The 19,689-nt window shown below is 39.7% G+C and overlaps 1 protein-coding gene across 7 annotated transcripts in view; it reads right to left on the bottom strand.

Moving 5' to 3' along the window:
* Positions 1-1,329: 1,329 nt before the first annotated feature.
* HPS5 (HPS5 biogenesis of lysosomal organelles complex 2 subunit 2) overlaps positions 1,330-19,689 on the bottom strand; it is a 43,306-nt gene continuing 24,946 nt past the window's right edge. For all 7 annotated transcript variants that reach the window (XM_032166460.2, XM_032166461.2, XM_032166462.2 and 4 more), the window contains 12 exons: positions 19,103-19,289; positions 18,304-18,427; positions 17,313-17,462; positions 15,170-15,247; positions 13,707-14,284; positions 9,810-9,930; positions 9,449-9,604; positions 8,509-8,628; positions 7,200-7,313; positions 5,658-5,764; positions 3,805-4,075; positions 1,330-1,803 (listed from right to left, as the gene is read on the bottom strand). In XM_032166460.2, coding sequence (XP_032022351.1) covers positions 1,743-1,803; positions 3,805-4,075; positions 5,658-5,764; positions 7,200-7,313; positions 8,509-8,628; positions 9,449-9,604; positions 9,810-9,930; positions 13,707-14,284; positions 15,170-15,247; positions 17,313-17,462; positions 18,304-18,427; positions 19,103-19,289 — 2,067 coding nt within the window. In that variant the 3' untranslated portion in view covers positions 1,330-1,742. The remainder of the gene's footprint in view (positions 1,804-3,804; positions 4,076-5,657; positions 5,765-7,199; positions 7,314-8,508; positions 8,629-9,448; positions 9,605-9,809; positions 9,931-13,706; positions 14,285-15,169; positions 15,248-17,312; positions 17,463-18,303; positions 18,428-19,102; positions 19,290-19,689) is intronic.

Below are 19,689 nucleotides of genomic sequence, written 5' to 3'. Positions count from 1 at the left end.
GGGGACTCTCACCCTTATCTCAGTATAGACGCACATTTCAACATAATCCAATACAGCCAAAAGGCAAATTATGCTAGTGGGAAGGTTTTCCATACTTCCCAGAATTCTAAGAATTCTCCTTTCCCTGACAATCTCTTTTTTTTTTTGAGACGGAGTCTCGCTCTGTCGCCCAGGCTGGAGTGCAGAGGCACGATCTTGGCTCACTGCAAGCTCCGGCTCCTGGGTTCACGCCATTCTCCTGCCTCAGCCTCCTGAGTAGCTAGGACTACAGGCACCAGCCACCACGCCCGGCTAATTTTTTTGTATTTTTAGTGGAGATGGGGTTTCACCATGTTAGCCAGGATGGTCTCAATCTCCTGACCTTGTGATCCACCCGCCTTGGCCTCCCAAAGTGCTGGGATTACAGGCATGAGCCACCGCACCCAGCCCGACAATCTCCTTAACCCATATGGTTGCATCATATCTAGGAGTAATGTGTAAGTTTAACAGTGATTTGTGTCCATATTCTCTGGTTATGTTATAAATGAAAAAAAGAGTTGAATTGTTCAATGCATCCAACACTTTACTTACTCCACACCTTTCTGCAAAATGCTCACAATAAACCTCCTGTCTACATTCTGTTCCAATGAAAACTTTAGTCATACTTTACATTTATTACTAATCTAACATGCTATGTAAATGCACAGGAGCCTGACAAATGACAATCTACTTACATAATTTAAATAACACAAGTGCTTGCTGCAGTCTTTATTAGTACACAGCTTTGTTATGGCTTCTTAGAAATAATTTTAAAAAGTGCATGATTCTTGTGGGCTACTCTGTTTAGGAAAGATTACAGATAACACATTTCTAAGAATGAATTAGCTGTATATAGGTTCAGATTAGAAAATATTAAATACAGGGAAAAATATTTTTAATTAGCTTAATTTATATATGAAGACATTTTATTTAATTTGTTTTTGAGACAGGGTCTCTCTCTGTCACCCAGACTGGTGTGCAATGGCACAAACACATCTCATTGCGGCCTGGACCTCCTGGCCTCAGGTACTATGCCTAGCTAATTTTTTTAATTTTTTGTAGAGATGCATTCTCACTATGTTGCCCAGGCTGGTCTTGAACTCCTGGCCTCAAGTGATCCTCCCATCTTTACCTTCCAAAGGGTTGGGATTACAGGCCTGAGCCACTGCACCTAGTCCCATTTTACTTAAATATCAAATTCAAATCTTCAGTGTTCTACTTATTTTGGGTGTTAATTCCATTATACACGGTCTTATTTCAGCAATTTCCATATTGTAGCAGATAAGATATAAAAATAATCCAACTCCAGTCAATAATACTATCTGTCTTCATGTGACCAGGATGAAAAGCTTCTGCTCCCAACATGGAAGCCACAGTAAGAAAATAATCTCTCTAATGCACTAGCAACAAGCAATTAATACTGTAGTTTGGAATAATACTAGGACATTAACATTCTAATTCCAGCAAACAAGGACTGACTCTTTTCAAAATTCAACTTTGGTTAAGAAATGCTGAGCACAACTTTGGTTAAGAAACACTGAGGTCACAGATAAAGAGTCACAGATGCTGATGTCAAGGGTACAGACACTGATAAAAGTAGCCCCAATAAGATGGCAGGATTTGGGGGTGGTGTCTTTCCTTCAATAACAAATGCATTCAGAAGGTTCAGGATCATGATTTAGTTTTTCTCAAAATGTCATGACATCCTGCTGAATCTTCTCCCACTAGGCCTGCTGGGACCAGAGAAACCGATCACATTTTTCAAGCATGCTTTGTATCAAGGCCCTGAAATCCCAAAGAAAAACAAGCAAATTTAGTTGTCATTGTTCATTCTTCACAGAAAACTTAAAAACTACAGAGTTTCAGAGGATTCAAAAAGTTGACTGATTCTGTGCATCAAAAGACACAATGCACAGAGTGAAAAGGCAACCTACAGAATGGAAGAAAATATTTGCAAATCATGTATCTGATAAGGGTTTAATATCCAGAATATCGGAGAACTCTTATAGCAATAACAACGAAAACACCCAACCTGCTTCAACATGGGCAAAGGACTTGAATAGGTATTTCTCCAAAGACAATTATATAAATGGTCAATAAGCGTATGAAAAAAATGCTCAACATCTCTAATCACTAGAAAAATGCAAATCAAAACCATGATGAGATATATAGTACCTGACACCCACTGGGACAGCTACTGTTTAACAAAAAACAACAACAGAAAATGATAAGTGTGGGGCTAGCACATGGAGAAATTGGAACCCTTGTGCACTGCTGGCAGGAAAATAAAATGGTGCAGTCTCTACAGAACAGTATGGTCGTTCCTCAAAAAATTAAAAATAGAATTACCATATGATCCCAGAATTCCACTTTCAGGTATATACCCAAAAGAACTGAAAGCAGTGTCTGGAAGACATATTTGTATACTCATATTCATAGCAGCGTTATTCACAATAGCCAGAAAGTGGAAGCAATTCAAGTGTCTGTCAACAGATGAATGGATAAACAAGAGGTGGCATATATATACAATGGAATATTATTCAGCCTTAAGCAGAAAGGAAATCCTGACACATGCTACAACATGGATAAACCTTTAAGACGCTATGCTCAGTGAAACAGGCCAGTCACAAAACGACAAATGTATTATAATTCCACTGAGATGAGGTATTTAGAATAGTAAAATTAATAAAAACAGAAAGTAGAACTGTGGTTGCCAGGGGCTAGGTAGAGGAAATAAGTTGCTGTTTAATGGGTGTGGAGTTTCAGTTTTGCAAAATGAAAAAGTTCTAGAGACTGAATGCAAAACAATGTGAATAACAATACCACTGAGCTGAACATTTTTAAATTGTTAAGATGATAAATTTTATGTGTATTATACCACACACACAAAAAAAATTACTGAGACATTAGGTATCCGGTACCAATAATTTTTTTTTTTTTCCAGAGTTTTGCTCTTGTTGCCCAGGGTGGAGTGCAATGGCGTGATCTTGGCTCACTGCAATCTCCGCCTGCTGAGTTCAAGCAATTCTCCTGCCTCAGCTCCCCGAGTAGCTGGGATTTACAAGTGTCTGCCACCATGTCCAGTTAATTTTTTTGTATTTCTTTTTTAGTAGACAGGGTTTCACCATATTGGTCAGGCTGGTCTCAAACTCCTGACCTCAGGTTATCCACCTGCCTCGGCCTCCCCAAGTACTGGGATTACAGGCATAAGCCACCGTACCCAGCCAGGTACCAGTAATTTTTTTTTTTTTTTTGAGATGGAGTCTCGCTCTGTCACCAGGCTAGAGTACAGTGTCACGTTCTCGGCTCACTGCAACCTCCACCTTCCGAGTTCAAGCGATTCTCCTGCCTCAGCCTCCCAAGTAGCTGGGACTACAGGCACGCGCCACCACGCCCAGCTAATTTTTGTACTTTTTTTTTTTAGTAGAGATGGGGTTTCACCATGTTGGCCAGGATGGTCTCAATCTCTTGACCTCGTGATCCACCCACCTCGGCCTCACAAAGCGCTAGGATTACAGGCGTGAACCACCATGACCAGCCTGGTACCAGTAATATTTTTAAAGAATCAAGGACACATCAGATTATTCAGGTTAATCTGAACAGCATCTTGATCATGACTGTGAATGAAATATTACTTTAGCCTCTTCCCTTAATTACCAGATCAGTCTCAGTCTCCTCATGTTAGTGATGGGTCGGGACTAAATGATCTCCACATCTACCTCTGAAAGTCTGTGGCCTTCTACCTTCTCCAAGCACTATGCAGAGGGTAGGACAAACTGGTATTACCTCTGCCTTTTCTCGGCAATCCTCAGGATATCACAGGTTCTGGTAAACTTCTCTGACAACGCAAGGGCCAGACCACATTCCTGTAGCAGTGACCAAGCCCGATCTGGGCCCATGGCCTTAGCTAACAGAAGTGCCACATTCTCCACATTGATGGGGGAAGGCCCATCACTGAGGCTCCCATTTAGTGACTCCTGGGGGGCTGGCCTTGTCCTCTTGCTCTGTATGAGATGAAGGAGAAGCTTCCATTCCTCCACGGTCTCTGGGATCCAACCTAAACACACACAGGGAAATGTCAGTTTGACCACTCTTAGCACACTGACTGGATACAGGAGATGGTCAAAACTGTGAAAATGTTTAATGCCAAAACATAAAAATATTCAAGAACACAATCTCATCACCCTAACACAAGTTGTTTTCTGAAAATTTGTTGTATAAATTGTTCATGAGAAAGAGAAGCCACAAAATTAACTTTGATTTTTTTCTTTTTTTTTAAAGAGAGACAGGGTCTCACTACCATGTTGCCCAGGCTGGTCTTGAACTCCTGAGCTCAAGCAAGCCTCCCACCGCAGCCTCTCAAAGTGCTGGGATTACAGGCATGAGCTACCACACCTGGGCAGCTTCAGAATTCTTTCAACCACTCAGTAATTACCCAGGGCATATCCTATGCTAGTCACTGGATATGTAATGATGAACAGAAGAGACACAATCCCTGTACTCTTGTGGAGCCTACAGTCTAGTACAGGAGACGAAACTTAAACACGTAAGTAAATATATACTTATAAAGTATGCTAAGCACTATGAAGAAAAAGAACAAGGAAGCATCAGAGAGAATGGCTGATTCTGCCTGGAAGATCTGAGAAGGGCTCTATGAGGAAGTGACATTGAAGCAGAAAGCTGAAAGATGAGACAAACTTAGAGGACATATGCATGGGGCCCACATAATGTGAAAACTTGGAGTAGGAGCCATCAGAAATAAGGGGCCTGCATTTCTGATAAAGGAAACATGGAAGACAATGTGACACAGGAAAGAACTTGATGAATTCAAGGAATTTTTCTTTTCCTTTTTGTTTTGAGACCAAGTCTTGCTCTGTTGCCCAGGCTGGAGTGCAGTGGTGTGATCTCAGCTCACTGAACCTCCGCCTCCCAGATTCAAGCAATTCTCCTGCCTCAGCCTCTCAAGTAGCTGGGATTACAAGCATGAGCCACCATGCCCAGTTAATTTTTGTATTTTTAGTAGAGACGAGGTTTCACTATGTTGGCCAGGCTGGTATCAAACTCCTGACCTCACGTGATCTGCCCACCTTGGCCTCTGAAAGTGCTGGAATTACAAGCGTGAGCCACCGCGCCTGGCCAGAATCATCTTTAATTAATGGGAAATTAAAAAAAAAAAAAGAGCCTAAGCACAAATTTTGGAGGAAGTCCTTGGTCTGAACCCCAGCTCCAGCATTTACTATTAGTAGCTGTGTGACTTTGGGCCAATTAACTGTCCCTTCTGTACCTCAGTTATCTGGAAAGTGGAAATAATAGTAACTATCCCCAGAGTTTGTTATCTCATTTAAAACAACATACGGAAAGCACGTAGTATAGTGCCTAACACATAGTAGGCACTCATGAAATAGAAAAGTTGCCTGTAGTTTATTCTTAATTGTGATTTCATAACATATCAAGGGCTATAGGTAAAAAAAAAAACACACAAAAAAAACAAAAAACAAAAACTCCACAAATGTGACAACTAAGTAGAATCATATATTAAATATATGATCATTGAAAGGTTCACCAAATTTTTTTGTTGAGAGGTCTGGAGTAACTTCTAAAAATTGACAACCAAGAGTAACCAGTTAGGATTGACATACCATTGTCCCCTTCCATCAGGCTCATATCATTCAGACACACAATATTGGTGAAGGCCTCTCTTCTTCTCTCCAGCTCCAAACAGAGAATTAGATATCCAGGCCAGAAACTTTAAAGAGACCAAAGTTGAAGAAAGGAATAAAAGGCCATGAATTTATCTGGAGCTGTGCTGCCCAAAATAGTAGACACAGTCACATGTGGCTATTTCAATTTAAATTAATTAAAAGTAAATAACATTTGAAAGTCAGTTTTTCGGTTAACATATTCACATTTCAAGTAGTCAATGGCTACATGTGGCTAGTGGCCACCATTGGACAGTTCAGTAGAATATCTCCACTATCACAGAAAGTTCTATTAGATGACCCTGATCCAGGGGGAAAAAAAAAAAAAACTAGCAACAAATGCTGACATTTGAGGCCAAGCTCCAATTATAAGGCATTTAAGCTTTATTCACTTTATAAACTTTAAAATTCAACACAAACCTAGCATATTTCTTCTCCAAACATGCAAACCCTGGAAGTCTTCCTTGACTCTTCCCCCTCCTTCATTTGCTATATCCAGTATCAGCATGTCCCACCGCATTTTCCTTTGAAATGCCCACTGGATGTGCTCCTTTTGCTGCCCTACTAATCACCAATCCACTGATATCTGAATTACTCCAACAGCTTCCTAGCTGGCCTTCTGTCTCCAGCCTTCTCATGTATGACATCAGAAATGATCTCTAGAAAGCTCCACTTTCATTACACAATTTTTGCACCAAAAAGTTTAGTCTAAAAGGGCCTCTACTGATAACTAAATTCTTCTACCAGTTTTCAAGGTCCTGCATGATCTTGTCACCCACCACCTGGCCAGACTCAGCCCTCATTATCAATGAACAAATATGTATCAAGTGCCTACCACTATACAAATTAGATATAGACATTATGAGGGAAAAGAAAGACACAAGTCGCTATCTCCAAAAGATTATAATCCAGTTGGAGCCATAAGGCAGTATCACCAGGCAATAAATAACTGACTGAAGTGTGACATGGATAATAAGCAATGCCAGTTTTCCACGCCCTTGCTCTGTTTCTCTCACCTAACTCACCCTCTCCTGGCTCCTTTAAAAATACAAATCCTACCCAGGTTTTAGGTTTTACCTCCAAAATCTCACCTCCTCCCTGAGTCCTTCACCAGCGAAGCTATTGAGCCCATTTTGATCTCTCTCTTACTGTATTAATTATAAAAATCTGTGTCAATTATAATTAGTATCACATAATCTGGTGCTTAATTAAATACTATCTACATGCCTGAGAACTGGGGCTGGCAACTAAGCAAAGGGAGTAGAGGGGAATTAGCTAAGGCTATTAAAAAAAAAAAAAAAAAAAGCAAGAAATTTAAATGGGAAAAAGATGTTTAATTTACTATCACTTAAAACAAAAAGGTACTTTTAAATAGCAAAGAGAATCCCCAAATATTAATGTGTATTAATTCAGACCCTTAACTATAAGGTTAACTGAAATGTTTCTAACCTTAAGTTCAGTTTCTAAAAAATTCTCACTTACCCACAAGACCTGCAGATGTCTGTCATTTTCTCTTTGGTTATAAAATCTGCAGGAAGTTTAATTAGATGAAGGATCAGCTGACTATAACCCCAGGAAAGCAAGTGTGAATGAGGCCTATGAAATGAAAAGGAATCAGTAAATTAGATAGGAAATAAACTCTAGAAAATGCTTATTTATCACCTAATAGTTAAGAATAGAGTTTAACTGCATTCTATTACTACATTTTAAAAACATTGCTATTTGGCTTTTGAAAAATTAAAAATAGCTATTTTTCATATAACCTGTTTATTTTTAAAGATCAGATACTTTAGGTAATCAAAAGCAAAAGAAATAAATTCTTTTTTCTTCAAAGATTAGATACTTTAGGTAATCAAAAGCAAAAGAAATAAATTCTTTTTTCTTCTTTTAATTCTATCATTCCATCACTCACAGATAACCATTGCATATCCTTCCAGACTTTTTGCTAGGAATATAAGACAGGCATTTGGGGGTCTTTTAAGAAGCTTCTCCTGGGGGGAAACACAAGCAATAGTTCTGACACAAGTACCAGTGTGTACTTTGTGTTAATTTTATTTTTAAAGTCCTAAATCAGGTTATGTCTAGAAATTCCTTGACATATTTTTAGGAAGAAAACACATACATACCTATCTCCCTAACCCCCCCACCCAGTTTTATCCTCTCACAGGCTTAATCACCAAGGTCTCTTAATGTGGGCCCATGAAAAACCTGCAGGGGGTCAGCTGTGCAAAGTTTTGCATGACTGCATTTTTCTAAAAGGAATCATCAGATTCTTATAGGGTGACCCCCAAAAATTTCAGAACCACTAAGAAATACACTTAATCTCACTACTACCATGACTTGGGTCAGTCTCTTCCATAGCTATTTCTAAAGTGAGCCCAGAATGCCATATGTGAATAAACCAGTTCCATTCCAAAGGAACACTGGAGCTTAATCCTTAGAAATAAGACTCCTAGACAGGCACAGTGGCTCACACCTATAATCCCAGCACTTTGTGAGGCCCAGGCAGGTAGATCACTTGAGCCCAGGAGATCGAGACCAGCCTGGGCCATAAGGCGAAATCTCATCTGTACAAAAAATTAGCCGGGCAGAGTGGTGTGCTCCTGTATTCCCAGATATACAGGAAGCTAAGGTTGGAGGGTTTAATCACCTGAGCCTAGGAGGTCAAGGCTGCAGGAAGCCATGATCTTAGCACCACATTCCAGCCTAGGCGACAGGTGAGATCCTGTCTCAAAAAAAAAAAAAAAAAGTAAAGAAAAAAAGAAAGAAAGAAAGAGGACTTCTTCTGTACCTGGGATAACCTTCATCATCCATTGTGCTGGTGCTTGGTGGAGCATCAAGGGACACTGCCAAAAGCAGCCAATCCAACCTTAAAGACTCTGGTTGCAGAAGGGACTCAAGAAAAGATGACCTAAGAGAAAGTTGGGGGAAAAAGTCACCAATCTTCACGCTAAGAAAGGAAACATAAATTGTGGGGAGTGTGAAGAAAACCTGATTAAGAGATGAATATAGAAGAAGAAATAACTTGAAAACTCTTCTGCTACAAAATGTCTAGAAATGCTGGTGACTAAGCTCCAAGATAACAAAGAAAATGTCAAAGGGCCAAAAAAGAAAAAAAAGGGAGAGAAAGAGAGAGAGAAAGAAAGAGACAAATAAAAACCAGTGTGGCCAAGGCAGGAAGATCACTGAGGCTGTAAGTTTGAGGCTGTAGTATGCTATGAGCACACCCGTGAATAGCCACTGCATCCAGCTTGGGCAACATTGTGGCAAATGTGAACCAATCAAAAGAAGAAAGGAGGAAGCTGCTAGTCTAATAAGCCAGGGGCACAGGTCACAAGTGTTACAACCATGGGGAGACAGAAAATCAGACATCAGCCTAAAAAGAGAAGAGCTGGAACTGAGATCTATGTCAATAAAAAGGTGGCAGTGAATCTACTCACTGCAAAGACAATAAGAAGCTTATCTTCTTAGTTCAGGCCCTGAATCAAGGGATTAACTTTGCACTGATCTGAGAACCCCTGAGAGGGAGTGAAGAAGTGTGGTACATGCGCATTTGTGATGTGTGCTGTGACATGTGGCAGAATGTTACAAGGCCTCCCAAATCCTCCTCTTCCATAGTATGTGCCTCAACCCCTTGGTAATTAACAGTAACAATGTGACACCTGCTTATAAAAGAGAAACAATGCCCTGTCAAAAGAAAGGAGAGTCTGCAAATATGCTCTCCTTCTCACCGCTGATCTTCAGGCCTTGATTTCACCAGACTGTCTAAATAGGCCAAAATCTCAGCAGGATGACGATGACAAAGTTGTATGATATCCGATGGCAAAATGGATGGATAGAACTTGATTAAGGATCGAAGAGCAGATTCCCCAAACTTTTCATACAACCTGCATTTAAAAACAAAACACTTTAGTCTCTAATTTCAGTGAAATTACATAACTTGGTTACATTTAGGTTACTTATTACAAATGAAAATAAATATACTAACAGAAGCTGCCTCATATGCAAATGAGTAACACTAAATTAGAGACTAAAATACACACAAAAATGCATGTGCTTTAGTTCATATAAACAATATATAGGACAACTTACCGGGTAGCATAAACAACCAACAACGGACTATCAAAAGGAACCTCGTCATCTAGTAACTTTAACCTTGTTGGTAGATCTCCTTTTTCCATCTCCATATACACAGGATTGGAACTTGCCATTTCTGAAATATAAAGCATATCCTTTTCCAAACTTTATCTCTTAGGCGGAAATATTCAATTTATGAACATGTTCAATCAGCAATCATTAGTCATGTACCTACTGTGTGGACCTATTAAGTGCAAGGCCCAGTGTTTGCTAAGCAATGTAAGAGAAACAAAAGAACAAGAGATGTAATCTCTACTTTTAAGAACCTTAAAATCAAATTGGGAAGCAAAGCATATTAAAAGTTTTTTGTTTTTTTTTTTTTTTTTTTGAGACGGAGTCTCGCTCTGTCACCCAGGCTGGAGTGCAGTGGCGCGATCTTGGCTCACTGCAGGCTCTGCCCCCCGGGGTTCACGCCATTCTCCTGCCTCAGCCTCCCGCGTAGCTGGGACTACAGGCGCCCGCCACCTCGCCCGGCTAATTTTTTGTATTTTTAGTAGAGACAGGGTTTCACCGTGTTATCCAGGATGGTCTCGATCTCCTGACCTCGTGATCCACCCGCCTTGGCCTCCCAAAGTGCTGGGATTACAGGCGTGAGCCACCGTGCCCGGCCAAAAGTTTTAAGTAAGACAAAGGAACATATAATTAATATATCAGTGACTATTACTCTTAAAATAATATCTAGGCCTATATATAGCGACTGTCCATATAAGCACACATCAAAAACCAATATACATAGCTATCATCAATGCCAAGTTGCTCAGTTTTTTCTAGAACAGGTATTCCTACTCCATCTTTTAGAATTAAACTCAATGAAATTAATTTTAAAATATTTGACCTTTTTTTTTTAAAGATACCAGTATAGGAAATATTCATTCTCTGAAGAACAAAAGATTTGACTTTTTGGAATAGCCAAAAGTCATTGAAAATCAAGTCTGGTGAAAGAAGTGAGTGATGATCTAAAACTATTTGTGGTTAAAAAAAAAAAAAGTATCAATCTAAAGTAAAGTCGGTTTTTTTCCAAGTAGTTTTCTTTTTTAGTTTTTTAGAAACAGGGTCTCATTCTGCTGCCCAGGCTGGAGTGCAGTGGCGATCACTGCAACCTTGAACTCCTGGCTCTGTGTGTGTGTGTGTGTGTGTGTGTGTGTGTGTGTGTGTGTGTGTGTAGCGACGGGGTCTTCCTACATTGCCTAGCTGCAGTGCCTGTGTGCACACATGCGTATGTGGAGAGACAGGGTCTTGCTACATTGCCTAGCTGCAATACCTGGGTGTGTGCATGTGTGTGTGTGTGTAGAGACAAGGTCTTGAAATGTTGTCTAGGCTGGCGTGTGTGTGTGTGCTTATGTGTATGTGTGTGTAGACAGGGTCTTGCTACATTGCGTAGGCTGGTGTGTGTGTTTTTGTGTGTGTAGAAACAGGGTCTTGCTACTTTGCCTAGGCTGGGCAAGTATTTTTCAACTGGCTCTGAAGACAAATCCCAAATAACAGTTCCAAAAGCTGTTTCCCATAATTATAACATCATTAGAAGGGTGAGGCCTACTCACCAGGTTCTAAGAGCCAACATTCAATTTCTGATACATGCTTTTTTAAAAAAGTCATTTTTTTCCCAATCTCATTGTTTCCCATTTGACTGTGTCAGGCAATAAGTACTTTAAAGGAATTCAGAGGAGGAGGCCATTCAGAGGTTTGGGGAAGCCTGATGACTGTGTGGGAGCTAAACCAGACATATCCACCTAAATTCAAGTAAGCAGCCATATCACTCAAATTGCCCACCATGCTTCCTCTGGCCAGCACTGGTAGTAACAACTATCACTCTGGCTGATGGAGACTCTTTTCTGCTCTTCTGTGACTGGGTATGATCACATAATAGAGACAGATACAGTAAATTTACAATGAGTAATAATGTCACACATTTGAACTTACCTGAGGAGAAATAACTTGTTTCTTATTTCACACAGAAGACAATCTACCTCAACTCAGAAAAAAAAAATTATTATGCTTTTAACTGCTATATTTGAATTAAAGCAGATCTGTAACTATAGATCCATGTTTCTAGGAAGCTAAAATATCTTTAAGTAAGATGACATAAAAATGTATCTCTATTCACTTTTGGTAATGAATGAAAAGTTTGCTTAAAGTCTAAATTATTAGAAATATGGCATCTGTTATTCAAGTAGGATTTGGAATTAAGAAAATTCACTTCTTCAAAAACATGGGACTATGGCTGCAGAAAGGGCAATGCATATAGTTTTTAGGGTATGAGAGCTGGTTTCTATTATATGTCAGGATGACATATGTGACCTTCAGCCAAGGTAGATACTGCTGGCTATGCACCAAAGTCTCTGAGGCAGACATGTAGGCAAGCTCTTCACCTATATTCATTCTTTTCCTCCTGGACAGGTTACATTTCCCAGTTTCCTTTGCAGTTAGTTGTGGCCATATGACGGAATTCTCATCAATGGAAATGTATACAGAAGAGATGTAAGCCACTACCAGGCCAGGCCTATAAGACAGTACTTTCTACATGCTTTCCCCAGACATAGCAACCCAAACACGACCACAACCCTTAAGGGAAGCTGGAGCTGAAAATAATGGAAGGAACTCGGAATGCTAGAATGCTGAATCACCACCTGGAAGACAGCTACCCACTGACCTGGAATACCTGTCCTGGACTGTTACATGAGCAAGAAATACACTTCTATTTATGTATGAGTTACTACATTATCAGATATTTATTACAGCAGTTTAGCTACCTAAGATCTCTCTCTGCCTCAGACTGCTTATCTATAAAACGGAATAACACCATCTACTCTAAAGATTATTGTAAGGATGAAATGAGACAATGCTGAAAAGTGTTTACCATAATATCTGCCACACAATAAGTACCCCATATAGTATTTCTGTATTAGTAAGTTGCATGAGAGATTTTCTTCTTTTAATACATCTGCATTTATAAACATTTTACTTTAACCTCAACTTCCCCAGCACTGCTCTACCATTTTCTGAATGTCATTATGAGAGAAATAAAACTAATTTCTAGGGCCAGGCATGGTGGCTCACACCTATAATCCCAGCATTTTGGGAGGCCAAGGTGGGAAGACTGCTTTGAGGTCAGGATTTCAAGACCAACCTGGGCAACACAGGAAGACCCCATCTCTATAAAAAATGAGGAAATCAGAGGGTACAGTGGCACATGCCTGTAATCCCACGACTCAGAAAACTGAGGCAGGAGGATCGCTTGAACCCAAGGGATGAAGGCTACAGTGAGCCATGATCACACCACTGCATTCCAGCCTAGGCACAGAGTGAGAGTCTGTCCCTAAAAATAAAAAATAGGGCCAGGCACAGTGGTTGATGCCTGTGATCCCAACACTTTGGGAGGCCAAGGCAGGTGGATCACTTGAGGCCAGGCGTTTGAGACCAGCCTGGCCAACATGGCAAAACCCCGTCTCTACTAAAATACAAAAATTAGCTGGGCGTGGTGGTGCACGCCTGCAGTCCCAGCTACTTGGGAGGCTGAAGCAAGAGAATCACTTGAACCCAGGAGGCGGAGGTTGCAGTAAGCCAAGATGGTGCCACTGCACTCTAGCCTGGGCAACAGAGTGAAACTCTGTCTCAAAAAAATAAATAAATAAATAAATAAAAATTTAAAAACTAATTTCTTATAATCCAGTTGTAAATTTAACCAATGTCTGAAAGAACTATTAAGAGTTAAAATGAATGGAAAACAGAATGAAGGGCTGACCAGAACAGATGTGATTTTCTACTTAAATCTTTTTTTAAACCCCAAAATTCAAAACTGCTAATGTTTTTTAATACGAATTTCTATCTTTGATAAGGCAATCTGAGTATTACCTTTCAATCCTTCAATAAAAGTATCCCAAACAGAAGGGCTATTACTGTAACTAAGCTTGATACTCTCCTTTGCTCTTTTCAAGTCCAGGAGAAAAAAGTACTTCTTCAGGAATTGGCAAGCCAGAATTTCAGGAGAGTACTGTTGCAAAGTGTGGTCCACATGTCCACTGGTGCTTTTGATCTTAGAATTCAATACATTCAACTCCAAACATAATGTTGTCAGTTCAGCCAGGTCGTTCTGAAGACCACTTGCAATGGTGCATGGAGAACATATTTGAAACAGGTCATCCAAAGACTCCTTTGGACTCCTTACACATTCACATGCTGTTTTATCAACAGTTTCTTCATTGCCTAAAGAGTCCCTTTTTTCTTTTTCATTATCTTCATCTAATATTCCCTTTTTTGATTCATTAACTAATAGTACATCCTGGTTCAATTTCATGGATGAGTTGTCAGTATCTGAAACGTCTGAAAAGTCCTTCATGGCAAATGTTTTTTCTAAATGTGAAAGCCACTCCTGTAAAACCATTCTCAGAGACTCAGATTCAAATAAAACCAGAGGGTCCTGTAGCTTGGTCCTATACAAGACAGACACGTATGAAATTTATGTTTCATGTGTTTTTCTTAAAACAAATTAATTCATGCTAAATTAACCTAACCAATGTAACATACTCATCTGGAATAAACATTACTTTTCAACTCTTTAAATAAAAACTATCTCAACAAGATGACAAAACAGAGAACATAAACTTTGTAGTGTTTTACTAATTCTATTTTTTTTTTTTTTTTTTTGAGACAGGGTCTTGTTTTGTCACCCAGGCTGGAGTGCAATGGCACAAACATAGCTCACTGCAGGCTCAAGTGATCCTCCCGCCTCAGCCTCCTGAGTAGCTGGGAATACAGGTACATGCCACTACACCCACTACACCCAGCTACTTTTGGTATTTGGGGTTTCATCATGTTGCCCTGGATGGTCTCAAACTTCTGAGCTCAAGCGATCCGCCCACCTCAGCCTTTCAAAATGCTGGGATTACAGTCATGAGCCACCACGCCCAGCCTAATTCTTCAATTTCAATTCCAAATGAGGCTACCTCTGCCCCAAACTGTCTCAGGACCACTACTGATGGACTCAGAAAGTCATTCCCATTCTGGGCTTGTGTGAAGGCTGTCAATCTTCTCAGTAGTTTTACACACAAAGCTAGGAATACTGGAAGTCAAATACCAAAAAATTAACATGAAAAAAATCTTATTGATCCAAGAATGAAAACTTCAGTGCCTGGGTTTTTCCTATTAGTCCTAGGAAGGCAACTTGGACTTAATAAAAGGAAAGACCATTTATAGCAACTTCTCTAATCAACTATATATTTCATATAAGGCCCATAAAAGACTTAACAATATAATGATTCACTTCATTTACTAAACTGCCTTGAGAAGTCACTATAAAAGTTTCTCATTATACTCACATTGCTTCTGCTGTTGCTACTTTAAGCTCCTGGAAAATGTCTTCTTCTGGAGGTGGACTAGTTACCTCTTTTTCCTCCCTACGAAAGTGTGAAAAATAACAATAACATTCACAAGAGTTAGAGGGGATCAGAGCTTTTTTTCTGAGACAGGGTCTCACTCTGTCGCCCAGGCTGGAGTGCAGTGACGTGATCTCAGTTCATTGCAACCTCCGCCTCCCGGGTTCAAGCAATTCTCCCTGCCTCAGCCTCAGAGCTTTCTTAGACAAATATTTCTTTTTTCATTTTTTTTTTTTTTTTTGAGACAGAGTCACACTCTGTTGCCTAGGCTGGAGTGCAGTGGCATGATCTCCGCTCACTGCAAGCTCCACCTCCCAGGTTCACGCCATTCTCCCGCCTCAGCCTCCCGAATAGCTGGGACTACAGGCACCCGCCACCATGCCTGGCTAATTTTGTTTTTGTATTTTTAGTAGAGATGGGGTTTCATCATGTTAGTCAGGATGGTCTCGATCTCCTGACCTCGTGATCCACCCGCCTCAGCCTCCCAAAGTGTGTGAGCCACCATGCCTGGCCCTTAGACGAATATTTCTCACACTTTTAAACTAAACGGCAAGTATTATACTCATGTTACATCAGACAAATAGATGAATAGAAAAGGTGGTCCTTGGCCTCAAGGTGATAAGCTCCAGTAAGCTCTCATTAGAAAGAAAGGCATGCAAACAACTAAGTATAATTTAAAAAAAGAATAAGTCGAACACCAAAAGAGCAGCTCTTTAAAGAGCATTGTGACATGAAAGCAGAGAAGAAGAAATAATTTTTCTGAGTAGGGAAAGGGACATATTCCTAAGGAGGTATTATTTGTGTCACAAAAAATGGCGGGAGAATACTCTGGATAGAAGACATAGCATGAATAAAGGTAGTGAAGTGTCAGCGTACACACTTAGTTCTCCGATAGGAGTGAAATTTATAGCACTTAGAAGGATGTGGCTAGAAAGGTAGCTAAGGTCAGATAGAAGCCTGCATTAAATGCCATGTCAAAAAATCTGTACTTTTTTCTATAAACATGGATTCACTAAGTTATTCTGAGGATTACAAATCTTTTATTTCATCTGGCTGTCCAGATACACTGGTCCTATGGGTTTCCTCTCTTAATTCCTGGGTAAGTGCTGAATTTGTTTGCCTTTAATATCCAGATTCCCTGAACTATAAGGCAGAAGCCAGAGAGACAAGATACTCCACACTATGCCCGATCAAGGGCTCTGCTACAACTCTACTACACAAGGACCAGGCCACCAGCATATCATGGGAAGGTACCTGACAGGACATCAATGCCAATGGCTTGATCAACAGTTTCTTCATTGCCTAAAGAATCCCTTCTTTTCTTTTTCATTATCTCAATCTAATATTCTCTTTATTAGACAATAAAGTATTATACTCATGTTACATGAGACAATTAAGTGAATATAAAAGGTGGTCCTTTTGCTATTGCTTGATGAGTCCTTGACTCATCAAATAATAGCACATTTTGGATCTTACAGGCCAGAGAGCATCAGTGACATTCCCAAAGTCACATACTAGTCATACGCAGAGCCAGGACGAGGTCTAGATCCATGGTCATCCTACTCTTAATACTCCTGTGAGATCCCAGAAGTTTGAAGAGATTATGGGGGAAGGAGGGGAGTTATGCAGGGGAAAGATGGAAGAAGTACTAAATTAAAACTCTGCTCAATAGATCTGCTTCAGGGTGATGTGATTTTTCAACACTTTGTGGAATTCCACAATTTTTATAAGCTACACAAACAATCTTCAATGAATGCGGACATACATGTGCCTTCTTGCAAAGGACATAGTCTATGGCACAGGTGTCCAATTTTTGGCTTCCCTGGGCCACACGGGAAGAATTGTCTTGGGCCACACATAAAATACACTAACATTAACAATGGCTGATGAGCTATTAAAAAAAAAAAAATCACAAAAAAACTCATGTTTTCAGAAACTTTACAAATTTGTGTTGGGCCACATTCAAAGCCATCCTGGAACACATGAGGCCCACGGGCCACAGGCTGCACAAGGTTGGTCAATGGGTTTCTTAAAACTGACAGCTGGATTCCCCAGAATGTATAGAGATTTATGTGTAAGGGCTTACTCAGTGTCTTCCTCCTTTGGGCAGGTAACTGAACTCACATCCTCTTCACATGATTGCTCATCACCCCTGAGCTCTGGTCTCACTTTCAGATCAGGGCTTGTGTGAAGGGTGCCAATCTTCTCAGTAGTTTTACGCACAAAGCTAGAAACACTAGAAGTCAAATAACAAAAAACTAACATGAATAAAAACTTATTACTGAGAAAACTCAGGTTTTCATTCTTGAGTTTTCTGTGTTTCTATTAGTCCTAGGGAGGTGACTTGGACTTAGTAAAGACTGTTTATAGGAATTTCTCTGTTCAAATAATAGCATTTCACGTATATAAACTTATAATATAAACTTACAATATAATGATTCACATTATTTACCAAACTGCCCTAAGAAACCAGTGTTTCAGCGCTAAAGAAAAGGTCTTTAACTCCAGCTGTATCTGTAATATTTCCGTCAACTTAGGCAAAGCCATGTGATCATCAGGCCCATTCTGGTCACAGAACAAAGAATTGCTTCATGTAACTCAGCTGTTAACTAGTCACAATATACCCTTCTTAAGCAAAATTTGTATCCAGTAAGACTCAGATAAGCAGTTAAGTAGCGGCACAAAGTCTTCTCTCTTAAACTCAAATGTCAACCCTGGTCCCATGGAGTAGCTAGAAAGAATTCTGAAAAGACTCCAAGTCTGAGCCCAAACTGACCATTAGAAAGGATCAACTAAAGACTAATGATATGTGGAAACTATTCCCATCAGAGATTTTTAATTTTTGATCTCTTGAGGGTGGGGGCACCTACATCTGCAACAACTCAAATACCAGCTGCTAAAACAGAGGGAAGCTAGATTCCCCAAGGTAAATGAGAAGTTAATAGCTCCATATGACAAGTTATATGGAAAACAAGAGACTTCCTTTTTCTCATTTTCCATTCTCAGCACAAATTACCCAATGTGAGAACTGAAATAAGATCAGTAATGGAATTAAATGACAAGACTAATTGGTTTACCTTTCTTTGACAGCCTGAAGAGACACAAGAGGAGATGGAGAACGAAATGGTAATGGAATGCCGAAGGGGAGAAAAGTTTCATTCTTATCTGTCTCAAACATCACTGGAGCATGAGAAACATTGTCTAATGAATGGAATCAGGAAAAAAAGAAACAAAATCTAATCACGTGGGAGTTGTTTTAATCTTTAAAAAAATTCTGAAATGAATAAACCGAAAGAAATGAAGGATTCAATACCAAAATCACAACTGACCCAGAAACAAATGAGTGGAACACAGGTTTACAAAACACACGGGATGGTCCACATAAAACACTGAGGCAGGTACCTTCATTTGCCTACTAACCCTGAGTCCCCATAAGTCAAAAAGGGAGTTTAGGATCTCTATTATTCTCTTCTCACTAGTTCAGCCACAGGAATACTTGCACATTGAAAAAGGAAGGCAATGACCCCCAAAAACTGCAGTAATTTTTCATTCCTGATGAAAAATAATTTGGTTAGTCAGAATAAAATATTTCCACTCTTTTGGTTAATGACCTTTCTTTCATAACCTTTCCAGCATTTTGATGCATGATCAAAAACAGGCCCTAATATTAGTCCAAACATGAGGGGAAAAAATACTAAACATAAACCAACTCTTCTAGTAGGGAGCAGATCTGTAGATCTGGATGGAAAGTTCTATCAACATGTTAAAAATTATTAACACTTCAGAGAACTTCTGTGCACAAGATAATCCTGGTAACAAGAGCTCATGGAAAATAATGGCTTCACATCAGGAACCAACAACAGACACATTCATCACCTTCATTTCCGTGTGAGCCACAGCACTGATCTGGCAGGTCCTCTTCCTGCTGTGAGGTGAATTCTTTAAATCTCTCATCTTCTGAGAGGGTTTGGCTGTGAAGGGAGCAAGAGTCTTCATCTGACTGACTGCCTCTTCTACTACTAATGATACGATAAATACCAGAGTCCAAGATGCTGAAACTTTCCTAAAAATTAAAAGAATTCCAAAAAAAAAAAAAAGTAAAAATTTCCTTTATAACTTTAATATAACTTCTGCAGAGAAATACCAACACTCAAATAGAAAGTTAATAACAACCATTATGGCTTATTAGAACAAACTGATGAGCAAGGCTTAGGTGCCTGGCAGCTGGGTCACTCCATGTGCTAGTGGCATCAGCTGCCATATTTCTCTAGCTTGTCTTCATAAAGCATGGTAGTGAGAATGGGGATTAAATGAGATAATCCAGAGCTGCATTCAGACTCAAATTAGCATGAAGCACCTGAAATCACAGATTAGAGCAACGTAACTTATGCTGGGAGCTATATGAGTATATCAGGGAACAGAAAATAATAAACAATGACAAAACAAAATGTGGCTCCAAGACA

Source organism: Hylobates moloch, unplaced genomic scaffold (genome assembly GCF_009828535.3).
Source record: "Hylobates moloch isolate HMO894 unplaced genomic scaffold, HMol_V3 SCAFFOLD_11, whole genome shotgun sequence".
In the NCBI taxonomy this organism is placed as follows: Eukaryota; Metazoa; Chordata; class Mammalia; order Primates; family Hylobatidae; genus Hylobates; species Hylobates moloch.
This window is presented reverse-complemented; position numbering and strand designations above follow the sequence as displayed.